At 39.8% G+C, this 13,007-nt stretch overlaps 1 protein-coding gene across 1 annotated transcript; it reads right to left on the minus strand.

Moving 5' to 3' along the window:
- Nucleotides 1-9,630: 9,630 nt before the first annotated feature.
- SPC25 (SPC25, NDC80 kinetochore complex component) lies at nt 9,631-12,773 on the minus strand. The gene is made up of 6 exons (XM_010131410.1): nt 12,620-12,773; nt 12,473-12,538; nt 11,535-11,681; nt 11,282-11,386; nt 10,884-10,982; nt 9,631-9,882 (listed from the first exon to the last, which is right to left on the minus strand). The coding sequence occupies exons 1-6, from the start codon at nt 12,771-12,773 to the stop codon at nt 9,743-9,745; spliced, it is 711 nt and encodes a 236-aa protein (XP_010129712.1). The 3' UTR covers nt 9,631-9,742.
- Between the last annotated feature and the right edge of the window lie 234 nt (nt 12,774-13,007).

Here is a 13,007-nt window from a genome sequence, read left to right on the forward strand (position 1 = left end):
AAGCTCTCCCTTTGTTTACTGTTTCTGATACTGGCATATTTTGTACCAAAAGAAAAATATCTGGTGGGGTGGTTGTTTTTTTGTTGGTTTGGGGGGGTTGGTTTTGTTTTTCACATAAAAAAACCTAAAACCAAACATTGCAGTAAATGGTCAAAATATCTGATCAAACAAGAGTCGACGTTGTAGTCTTTTGGATCTTGCTAGTTCTAAAATACCAAAGTGTCCAACGCTGTTTCCTTGTTGCGATTTTGTAGTTTTTTCTATGTGTTATTTATTTAATGACTCCGGCAGAATTGGAACAGGTGTCACAGCTTCATATGCTCCTGTTTCAGCCTGGGACCTTTCAGTGTGATTGCCAATACCAAATCCTTTTTCTGAGACCCGAGTACGTGCACTAAAGCTTTGCTTACAGTGAAGTGATTCTTGTCTTAAATCTGTATCTTTTTCAGGTGAAAATCACTTTCTGGTTCTGAACAGGACATGACGGCAAAAGCCGGTGCCCTGCAGCAAATATCAATGATGATCAGCACTGGTTGATGTAGACACCGTGTGTGTTTTACTCCAGAGTATTCTAGTAGGAAGCCTAATGCCTGTTTCATTCATCTTCTCATTACTGCAGCCTTCTGTATTCTCAGAGAAATATGGGCTACTGTTGGTTTTCTACAGTTGATGCTTTGGTATTTTTTTAATCTCTTTGTTACAACTCATTTTTGTATGTCTCCTGTTGTCTAATTCTTGTGACATTTGTGCGAGTGGAGCTATCAAATACTTTTTACCCTTCCTGTAATGTAGACCCTATTAGGCCTTCAGTGTTCTGCAAACTACAGTTGCCTTTGAATCATAAAGCAAAACCAGTTTGTATTACTTGTTCTGACTGGTTTTGGTTTGAGACAGGGACCTAATGGGAACTTCAGTAAGATAACCTTATTCTTTTTTTTTCTTTTCCTTTTAAAAAGCACTAGTGGAAGTTTGGAAAAGTGGCGTATTTGTATAGCTTTTAAATTGTAAAGATTTCTGATTGTAGTTGCAATGAAAACACAGTGTTTGAATGTGTCTGTACAGAATTCTCAGTCTTTGAAATTGCTTTCAATCAAAAAAACTGGAGGAAATACTATGAAATTATGTTGGAGCCATGTCATTGATCACACGTCAGATAAAAGGCAAAAATGATCTGTGCAACAAAACACACTTTCTGCCTTCTGTTGAGCTTCAGCTTCTTGCAGTCCCAGGGTTTAACTTTCACACGCGAGCTCTCATACCGTACTGTCCGCATTGGCTGCCTGTTGCAAGTCAGGGTGAGGCAGATGACACTATTTCACCTGTGTTTTCATGACAGTCCTGTGCTTGAGCAACTCTTTCAGAAATGCGGTGATGTGTAGGAACTCCACTGTCCCAGACACAGTGATGTGCTAACTAGAAGTCCTTTCATGTATAACTGTTGTGTAGAACTTTGGGAGTTATTTTGTGTTTAACTTGGTTGGGTTTGGGTTTTTTATTAATATGGAAAACGACTATTCCTCATAAAATCCTTGGAACCAATCGGTATTGTGGGCTATTCTAATTTGGAAACACTTTCATAATAAACATAAATATTAGGAATGTACTGTTGGTGTTCTTCTCTTTTCTATGAAATGCAAGCAGTTTTCCTTTGCTTTAGCTCAAATATTGTTACCCACACTACAGACTCCAGCACTTTTAGAGCAGATCCAAGTGTCTCTTTGCTGAGTTTGTCACAGTGGTATTTGATGGTATTTCTTGTATGAAAACCTTTGTAGGTGTTAGAAGGCCGTGTTTTTTCTATACAAATTAAAGTATTTTTATTTTTAAAAGACATTTTACTAGTATTTCAGAAATAAAATGTTGCTTGTAAATAATTTCTCAATGTCCAGCTGGACCCATTTCAGAAAAGCTGTCTTTTTTCAGTGTAGGTGGTCAGAGCTTCTTGAAACTAGATGTTCATTCAGATGTTTTGGGCTAAACCATAAGTCAGCAAAGCACCACCTAGTAACCACTTCTGGAAGAGTGAGAAGGGGGCCGCTCTTCTTCAAGGGTTCTCCTGAGAAAAAGCTACAGCTCTTGATTTTCCCAAGGAAGCGGCATCTTTCAGAACTCCACTATTGGAGTAGACCAAATCTGCTTGTTTATTTATTAGAGGATTCCATGTTTTTTCATTACTGCTAAAAGGAAGAGCAATAAAGGATTTTGCCTTTTGTTGTTGTTGTTGTTTGTTGTTTTTTAAACAAGCAGCTATCTATATGTAGCAATGCACTGAGCTGGAATTGTGTTCATGCCCTCACCAAACTAAAGTCTACAAAGTGCCATTGTCAGGCAGACTCTGGTGCAGCATTAAAAGATTATGAGGAAGTACTTGGAGATGGGATGCATGAAAACACTCTTATGGCTTCAGCAGAAAATTGATGCAACAGTTCTCATAACAGAAATACCAGTTAAATAGGAGTCTTCATACATCAGTTTAAGTTTTGCCTCCAGAGGAGAAGTAAACCTGAGGATTTGCGTTGTGTTTAAAGAACTAATTACTGTAGTTAATATGAGAGAATCTTGTACTGCATTTAATGTGGCATTTATATTTTTGTTTATTGAAGAGATTTATGAAGAGATTTGATTATGTGGAAATTTGTCCAGCTGTATGCCTATCTTTTGCTTCCTATTCCATGTACACCCCTCAACTTACATAGTGGAAGGAAGAGCCACTGTGTACAGAAAATGGGTTGGGATAATGTGAAAAACAGCAATAATTTTTTTAATATACTGCCTTTAAGTCTGCAAAGTTCCCTCTGTACAAGAAACACAGCGGTTCTCAGAAGAAAGAAGACAGGGGGTCCGTGCTGCTTTAGAAGAGCTAAAAGGCAGTGGACACAGTCTGCTGTGATACAGGTGGTGAGTGGAAGGGATCCAAATGTGTAACTGTGATGGATGGGCAAATTACCACGTGACCCATTAGCTCCTCATGCTGTGATGGACAGAGGCTGGGCACTTGTGTGGAGGGATTCCTGCTCCATGCCATTAGTCTCAGCTCTGCTAGCGTGGGTGGAGGGTTGCTGTTTCACTAATTTATGCTGGTTTTTCAGTCATCTTTGTGCCCTGTTCTGCAGGATGCTAGTCCTGCCCTTTGACAGGTTTTACACTGCCTACTCTTGTCAATGGGTTACCGTCTTAGGTGAATTTCACAGAGCAGGATCCCAGTTTGTGCTCAGGTATAGAGGAATCCAGGATGGTTGTCATATGGTCATCGTGGGCTGTTTTCCACACAGTTCCCATGCTGGGAAATTTTAAAATGTGAACACCATATTTAAAATTATGAGGGATACCAAATGAAATATTGTTATATGTGTTAGGCACAAAGCTGGAATGCATGCTGGGCAAACTTGCATATATCCTCTCACCAGTGACTGCCCTCCCTCCTAGACTGTAAAAATCTAGAGATTGGAGCTCTGTGAAAACTCAGTTCCAAGAATCCAAAACCTATTTGTGCAACACAATTGATTAAAACAATAACTACGCAGTAACTAGGCAGAATAACGGGGTAGCTAAGGCTCATGCCATGCCAGGCTCGACTGCAGAGCTTTTCAGTAGGAGACAGCAGTGCCCACCGGCGGCCTCTCCACCACCTAGTGGAGCAGGGAGCAAGGGCTCACACACCTTCTGGCTTGTACCGTAGGAGGCTTTACCGCTCCTGGATAAAACATGTTTGAGAAACTGTTCTACACCTATCTTCCTCAGCCCTGAGTCTGCCAAGCCACTGATGATTCCTGTGGAAGGACTGCTTAAATGCAGAGTTGTGTGCAACACCAAGGTGTTTGTAAGGTTCTGACTTTCAAATGCAATTGTTTAGATGTGACACCGAACCATTAGCTTTTAGTCACTGGAAAGTGCGATATAAAATCAAGAGTTACAAGATGTGTGAGTACTGTAGTTTGTAAAAGCAGCAAAACCAACTTCTAATGCTAGTGCTAGAGTTCACTAATTAGATGAAAAGGTAATGTACTTTTTAAGGTTACATACTGGCAACATACATTTACATTCCCAAATGAATACCCTTTCCTAAATACCTGAAAAACAGCATTGTACTTCTGACATTTTTTAAACACTTCCATGTATACAGTCCTCTCCCTAGAAAATACTACACAGCTTGTTTTTCACCCTTCCCAAAACAGGACTGAGCAAGGCTCTCATACAATAGCATGGCAGTAGCATTTCTTGCCGTGTTTAGGCAACTTTTTTCAATCTCCTTGCATGAAAAAAATAATCCTGAAGTTCAGAGGTGGAATGTGATCCTTCTGTGAACTAAAATTACTGTAATACAGTCCCAAGCAGATTGTCAGAACTATGGATTAACCTTAGAGAAGGCTGGAGCCTAAAATGACAGGTAATGGCTGCAGAGCTGCATTTGACAGCACTGAGATCTGCATGTCAGAAGAGGTTTTCCCTCTTTCCTTTATAAACAGGATTTTATCAGCTGGCTTGTCTGCCTTTGCACTAAGTATAGGAAAATACAGGTCAGTAAGTCATCCTGATACAACTAATGTTAAAAGAATCCAATTATCAATTTGCTTCACCGTCTTTCCATTAATGGCAGTGTTTCATACATGGAGTTAGGCAAGCAAGTTTATTTCCTGTTAGCTTCATTTGGAAACCTAAGTATTAATTATTTCCCTGTTTTTATTTTAAACCTATGAGGTAAGCATTTACATGAACGTATTGTGCTATAACTTAGACAGCTACAACACCACCCATGAGGTCACCCCTCTATCCTTCTACCTACTCCTCGCTTAGCCAAGAAGTTAACGTCTGCAGTCAGCTCTTAAAAGCCTAGAATCCTTTATGATAATTGCCATCAGTGTAAAGCAAGCGTACCATACTTGTAAATCAAAACGATGATGCTTAGCTGGCATTCGTTCAACAGACCTGTTTCTCTGACAAGCCCATTATTCCAGCTGAAGCTCCGGTGCAGAAGATACTGAATAGTAGAGAACTGAGCCCATGATCCAGTGGCCAGTGCAGAAGAATCCTTTGAGGCAAGTCAGTCAATGAGAATGTTTCCTTGTAGAGAGTTATCCATCAGCCACAAAACAGGTGAGTCAACAGCAGTTAGCATTGTTCAACATGCTGTGACTGAAGAGGAAGGAAATCAAATTAACAGTAACTGCAACTTCGTTCAATTCATCAGTTCAGTACACAGGTCGTATTAAAAACCACCTCACGCCTGCATGGTTAAACACTTATTTCTAGCATAGTCTGTCAGTCTCCCTAACAACTTTTGAACCTGGTGTTCAATTAGCCCAGGTTTGAAAGGGAGATTGTGTTGTAGCTATATCTGTTCTTACAGCTTACGAAAAATCAGCAACCAGGTAGAGAGCCACAAATGAATGCTCCACGCTGGAGGAAGGGTGGGCAGAGTGTAGCCATTGACCTGCAGCTGTAGCAGCAGCCAAGCGGAGATTAAACTGGCATAACTCAGGCTGGCTCTCATCCACAAGGGAGACTCTGAAGAAGAGCTGGGATATTGCAATGAATGGCACCATTTAAAGAAGAAACCGCAGATCGGAGGGAAATCTGGCTTCATTACCTCTGCACCTGCTGGAACAACTTGTTTATAAACTCAAGAACCGAAAGCATTCTTTGTGTATAACTGTTAGTGATGAGGGATGATAAGAAGGACAGAAAGAACGAGTCTCACTGTCTGGCAGTCAGAGCCGTTCCCCCAACCCTTCAGACATAAAATCCTATTTCAGCGGTAAAGCCTGATGTGATTGGATTGCAACTACTGCTTTCAAAAAAGTTAAGAGTAGTACCATAATTATTTAGTATAGTTTTTTCATACAGTTAAAAAGTGTACTATAATCTGCATATGTGTGCACGTTTATTATATCAGGTTCAGAATAGAAGTTAGAAATCACTCAAAAATGAGTTCACAGTGATCTTAGAATGTTATAATGACAGGACTAAGTTAGACAATTTCAAGGTACTGAATAAATTCATAGTTTATTGAAGCATTACAGAAGACAGTAAGTAACATAACACAATTGGAATATGACAGAAGTACAGCATAACTTCCATGTCTTTATTAATTTTCACAAGTGCAGCCAATACTTATTTGCTTTTCAAAATGTGTCTAGCAATATCCAAAAGGGTTTATGGAAAATGTCAAACAACTCAGCTTAACCACCTCCACTCTTGACTGAGTAGGTGGGTAATGAAACTGTTCTGATAGCCAGAAGGACTCTTACAGTGATTTGATTTCTCTTCAGATCTGACCTCCAGTCAGCAGACAAACAATTGTGATTAAATGCACTTAATACATGTATTCTTAATGTTTAATATCAGTTTGTCTTCCCATCAGTCCTTAGATTCACGGTGTATTTCCAATATCTAATTGGAATTCAACACCTTTTTTTCTAGATTTTTACATTATAGTACGAGATTTGATGAGGGGCCGAGCTCCCATATCTCAGCAGTTTTCTGTACGGTCAGCATTAGCTGATGGCCCACGCATTTCAGGCGTGATCCTTCGAGGCTGAGTACAGGTCAGCAGCCTGAAAGGGAAAGCAACATTCAGGCTGGGCAAACTGACTTGTGGGAAAAGCCTTCACTGACCTTCGCTGAGATCTGTCTGCTTTAAGATAGACCTGATCCCGCTACTAGACAGCGCACTAGCTCCACCTGGAGGGAGCTGGTTGATTGTCATAGTCACTAAGCTGCATGTCGCTTTTGAGCTCAAGAGCTTTCCCGTAAGCTCTTTGGGGCATTGAGCCTGCTGTTTGTGTGCTGTCCAGTACACCGGGGTGCCAATAATTGTTTCTGTTGGGTCAGTATATACTATTATCTTAGTTGTCCTTAATATTACTGGATACTACTTCATAACAAACAGAAAATTCCAAATTGCCACAGATCCAGCTGTGTGAAATTCTACAAGCACAAAGAGCTTGCAGATACAAAAGCACAAAGGTTTTAAGATTTCAAGACAGCTCTTCAGCTTGCATAAAGGCTGTTCTAGGGATGGCGCAAGCCAGTATTACTTCACACTTCATAATGAGCAAAGTAACAAATCTACGTACACTTCACTAGCTTTTATCTGCTCTTGGAATGCCTGGCTCTGTTTTACTGGAAGTTAAGATCTGCATCTGATTTGCCTTGGCAAATATAAGCAGGTTTATTATTCAGTCTGCAAAAGGAATTGTAAAGGTTTAAATTATACACCATAAACATTTCAAACTTTACTTCTTGCTTTAGGCATATGCACAGTACATTTACAAACAGGCACATCACCTTTCCTAGCAAATAATTCCTAGGAATGTAAATTCCAGCGCAGTGGTTGTCATATATTTTATGTTCTGTGCATAGCAATCTCGGCCAAGTAATTTTGTTAGAAGCAATGTGCCAACTACTCATGCCTGAAAGGAACATGAAAAGAAAATGGCAGTAAGTCTGAGCGCTTGTCTTTGTTACCTAGGGTGTGTTTCCAACGATGTGATGATCAAACCAGATATGCTACGAAGTGCATCTGAGCAGTATGCACACCCATAATGAACAAACGGCACCACTTGAAAACATGGAAAAGAAAGAGGGGGCTGTATACTGCCTGTCTTTTTGCTTCCACTCAACAGCTGTGAAACACTTGGCTGAGCATCCTGAAGTTCACAACTTTCCAGAGCCACTAAGAGTTGCTTGGCACAGACAGCTGAAGGGCAGGTGAACACTTCAGAATGAATAGTCAGGCTGCACCCAGGGGTGATGCCATTAGTGAGAAGCCAGAAGGTACAGGCTTTCTAACATGGAAGGTGGGAGCTTCTGTACAGGGAAGAGAAGAGATAGCAAAGTGGGGTAATACAGCAGTTGTAGCTCCTGGGAGAGATCAATGTGGGAAGTGCAGACCTGGCTGAATGCAATTTTTTTTTGATGACTGGCTAGTCTATTCCCTGACATAGAGATGCCCACAGCATTCTTTGGGTGGTAGAAGCAATTAATTGAAAGAACTACCTGCTATTTGAGTGTTCCTGTTACTATGGTTGAAAAGGCAAAATCTGCTAACGACTAGACCTGGTCTCCCAGCTGTCTGTATCATCTTCTTGCTCCGGTTTGTCCCAGTGTCTTAGAGAGTAGATGGGGCTTATGGCTAGAGCAGAAATGAAGGATGTATTTCTTTGGAGATGTCATTTTAGAAATACCTAGTAATCTCTGCTGCCATTCTCTTCTAAAATGGTAATTAGTTGGCACCTTCACCATTCTTAGAGCTCTTGCTTTGTGTATAGCTGGCTGTAGCACAAGAAAAAAAATCAATAGGGCATACCCAGGAAAATGTAGCATTATTTAGAAAATAGCAAATTATGCCCTATAGGGAAGAAGAAATGGAAGATCATCTGGTTTGGGGCAAACACATACAAACATGAGTTACTGGCTTTTGTTAGGATGCACTTAAGCTGTCTCATAGAAGATGTAGCCTGTGCTGTGTCCAGCAAGTTGTACTGTTAAGTGCAGACAAACCAAGTGATTAAAAATATAGTTCACATCTGACTGGGCAATATTCTTAACTGTAGTAAAAGTATGTCAGCATCACCACATTTAAACACACCTAAATGGACAAGTCTTACACAAGCTGATGAGGCATAGGAATAAAGGGGGGTATGTTGGGGGTGTTTGTTTTGGTTTTTTGCCCATCATATTATCAGTTGGGGCAAGAACAGCAAGTGCTGCTACAGTTACATTAATAAACAGGAAGACCAATATCTGCAACAAATGCTGGTTTGGACAAGCTCTGGTCTGTCCTATGGCTACATAACAGGACCAGCAGGGACACACTGTGTGTTCATCTCCCCATTTAGCATCCTTCCAAAAGGAATGCAGTTTGCATTTGAGATGTGAACCAAAGTGGTGAGGAGCAACCAAGCAACCAAAAGCACTCCAAAAGTCCCCTCCTGATAAAAAATGAAGGTACCTTCCTAAGGTAGGAAGGTACATGCTATATAAATTTCAAGAAGTTAACTGAACTAGCCTCTCACAGGGAAGTTCAAGTTTCAGGCCAGCTTTTCTGCCTGGCTATGTCTTTTGGGAGCCAGAAACCTCTGGGCTACAGCAAGGTTCTACTTCAGGTCTCTAGGATTTCTTATCAAATCAATAGGAGCAAGTAGGAACTTTGCATTAAGAGCTTCATTCAAGAACAGCATGTACCTCCAGTGGTTTTGTACCAACAAACGAAATATGCATCTGAAATAGGCAGTAAAATATATAGTTTAACAGACCAAAAGAAAAACAATGATGTACATGCACAAAAGCAAGCAATAACACTGAGGGTACAAGTCAGGGTAAAAATTAAGGCAGTGACCTGTGACACAGGTAACAAGCTAAGCTCTGGGGCACAATGGTGGTAGGTTTCAGGCCTATTCCAACCACATACAAACCTCCACGCTTTTGGAAGAGAGACATAAATTACAGAATTTATTTTTAATATCTTCCTGGGGTAACTTAGAGATCATCATATCATTAAGCAATTTGCTACTGGATCAGAAATTACATCTGAAGACATTCAGTTAAGGAAGTAGCTGACTACACATACCATACTGTTGTTCAGAGAATGATCCAAAACATCTCTGGATGACAGTGGACTAGATTACATTTTCATTATTTTTCTTTATTTAGAAGTTAGAGTAAGGATGGAAAAATACACACTTTCTCAATACAGGAAGGAAAGAAAGAAGTGCTCTAGAGCTAGAAAGGGAGGATTAAGCTAGTTTTGTGTAGACTGCTTATAAGATAAAGCAGTGAAAGCTTTTCTGATGTTGGCAACAAACGCAGAAAAGTTGTTAGTCTCTCTCACTTTGAGCTGGAACTCTGCTATGCAGTCCAGAGGAGGAGTACAGGAAGTCACTAAAATGACACAAGTTTCCAAAAGATTAGACTACTACTACAAAAAAGTCAATATTAGTGTTTCTCCATGTTTATGAAATACAAATTTAGTTTGTTATCTTTGTGTTTTAACTTCCTCCAGTATTGAGTAGCCTATTAAATACTTTTCTTTCAGCAAAGACAAAAGTCTTGAAGACCACACAGCAATTTTTTTATTTCCAGACCTCTCACTTAGCACTGTGCTCCTGCTTGAATTGTTACAGCAACTCCCAGTAATCCATAGCCTGCTCAGAAATTGAAACACATTCCTAAACAATTTTGATGCTCTGCAGGCAGGCAGACTGAAAACTGATTTAGTCCAACACGCGGTAAACTTAACTTCAGCACAGTTTAGGTTTGATTAGTACAACAGAAATCTATTCAGCCCATACCTACAGGCATAGCAGAGCAACACTAGCATCCACCTAGAAGCCACTCAGCAAGTACTCAAATTATAGCTGCTGTTCTTTGTAACTGAGTTGAGATCGGTACTGCAAAACCAGCTTTAAGATCAGAAAGGCTGTACCCGTACAGAAGGTGAACACTGGATTTCAAGTTTTAATCTATGTCGCACAACTCTAAGGTTCCCTGCCATAAGGGGGAACCTATTATTTTCTGCCCTCTAGGCTTCTCAAACAAGTTCAGACATGCCTGTCAGCATAAACACTCACTCTAGCATAAAGCGAAGAAGCAACAAGCTACAAACTGAAGCATCCCTCTCTGGCAATCTCTTCTCTCTCCTGTTTTGCTTGATACAAGGTAAACAGCTATTCCACAAACCAAGGACAATGAAGATAAGCAGTTGTATTTTCACATAATTTAACAATAAAAACTTAATTTAAAAATAAATTACCACTGCAAGATTTTTCATTCAGAAATTGTAAGATAAAGGTTACAAATAAACTGCACTTTACTCTTCTCTCCCTTTTTTCAATATGACATCAGATTCTGTCCTCTTGCTTAACTATTCAAAGTTCACGTACCTTCATAATCTCCTTGTTCATTTATGGCAAGGGTAAATACATATGGCTTGTCAGGATCTTTGTGATCAATGTGTCTGAATATAAACTGTAATTGTTCATCTAAAGCAAACAGAGAATTAATGAACACCATGGAGAGTCACAGTGATGACTAAAAATGACAGTATGAAGCTAAAGACTCCATTAATATTCTTAAAGCACTTACAAATCAAGCAAACCTGGTCTCTTTGTAAGACAAATGCCTTTTAACATACTGTATTTTGCCACTTGCAAGACAACAGCAGGACCTGGGCTGAGACAGTTCTTCAGCTGTGTAAGCTAGAGTGTTCTTCACGGCTCAACCCAACACTAAGCCCACTGCATCAGTGCACACAGAAACTATGGAAACTACAGAAACTTACTGTGAATTCTGCGTATCTCCAATCCAAGCCGCTCTTCAAACAATTCTTTAGACTTGCATAGTCGTTCCACTCTCTCCTTAGCAGCTTTGTTTTTAGAAGATATTACTAGAATTTTAAAAGCCACCATAAGTATCAAAGGTAAAACAAGCACACAAAAATGTTTAGAACAGAAGAAAAGCCCGTCAAGAGCAAGTGTTGAAAGCAGTTCCTCCTCTAATTAACAAAATTTACTTGTTGTCCTGAGCTTGCTTACTTTCCTCTTTCTTCATTAACTCTTCTTTAAGCCGTTGGATGCTGTCAGACAAGTCCTTTTTTTGCTCCTCTTCTTCATTTAGGTTAGATTTCCTCTCTGTCAAATCCTTTTCGTTTTCTGATATGCGTTGGCTGTGCTGGACAATCTCTGAAAGCAGGCAAGAAAATATGAACGTATAATCAGGTCCCTGCTATTTAGTACTTACCTATATAGTCTAAGACGACTTATTTGAATCAAGTCTAGTGAAATGTGTGCTGGCTCAGATGAAGAGCGAGGTTGGGGGAACTACCTAAGAGCATCAAATAAAAGCTTACAGAGAAAGCTTCTCAAAAGAGAAGCTACTGAGTAGGAAGCTCATCTGATACTTCAGTCAAATGCAGCTTGTTTCTGGTGCCAGTACTACATACATCGTCAAAGCACGAGGATGGTGGATCCTATCAGAGCCAAGTAATTTGACAGAAAGCTAAGAACAGAAACACTGACTGATATTAGAGTTGCAATTATTTTTACTTGATATTCTGAAGTTTAACGTCAAAATTCAGAGAAGTTAATCCTAGAATGATAGGCTGACTGTACATTATTACTAATATGAAAGAGGCATAAGTAACCTCAGAATATTTGACTTTACTAAGCAATATACTTTACTTTTCCTATTGCAGTCAGGAATTTTTGGTACTTAGTCATTTTAAACGCTTAAGCACCAAAAACACTACACAGAAAACTTTTACCAGACCTTTATCTTTCTGCATCACCAATGAAGTTTTCCAACAAATTGCTCAACTTGCAATTTACATCCTGTAACTAACCAGATACGTTTAGTTTTATTTCTATCTTCATTCTGGTGTTACCTTTTAAAATAGGAAGTCAAACACATTAGTCAGCTGTATTAAGTTAATATTAGAAACATTAGACACAATGAGTAAAAGTCCATACTGTACCACTGCTATACTCCTGAATTTTATCAATCATCAGGTCCCCTTCTTTCAGCTTCTTGGCCCATTTCTCTGCAACAGAAAGTTATTTCTGTTACCTGAAGAAGTTTGATAACAACTTGGAAAAAGCAGAGGTAACAAGAGCCTTTTTACCTGAAAGCGCTTTTATGGACTCCTTGCATGAATCTCTCAGTGCCAAAGTCTGACTGATCTGTTCAGTGCCATAAATGCTTTTTAATTTGGTCCAAAACTCTTTCATTTCTCTTTCAAAGAGGGTTATCTCATCTTCTGTCTTTACATTAGCCATAGTGCTGTAATAAACATGTAAGTGAATAAATACAGTGTCAGCACACGCAAGACAGCTGCAGCAGCTGTAACTCACAATTATCGGATAAACATTCCACACGGCTCGTTATTAAAGCCTCTCCCATCGGTTGTTTTTGTTGTTACCGTTACTGCCAGCAGAAACAGGGGGAGCTACGTTTCTTTGGTCACTGCCCCGGCGGTGGGTTACCTGCCTCAGGAGCCCTGCCCCGCCCCG

This window comes from Buceros rhinoceros, unplaced genomic scaffold (genome assembly GCF_000710305.1).
Source record: "Buceros rhinoceros silvestris isolate BGI_N320 unplaced genomic scaffold, ASM71030v1 scaffold470, whole genome shotgun sequence".
In the NCBI taxonomy this organism is placed as follows: Eukaryota; Metazoa; Chordata; class Aves; order Bucerotiformes; family Bucerotidae; genus Buceros; species Buceros rhinoceros.

Coding starts and splice junctions, on each gene's coding strand:
- SPC25 (XM_010131410.1), bottom strand. CDS start 12,773: ATGGCTAATGTAAAGACAGAAGATGAGATAACCCTCTTTGAAAGAGAA. Junction 12,539..12,619: donor GTCCATAAAAGCGCTTTCAG/GTAAAAAGGCTC, acceptor TTTCTGTTGCAG/AGAAATGGGCCAAGAAGCTG. Junction 9,883..10,883: donor TGAACAAGGAGATTATGAAG/GTACGTGAACTT, acceptor GTGTCATTTTAG/TGACTTCCTGTACTCCTCCT.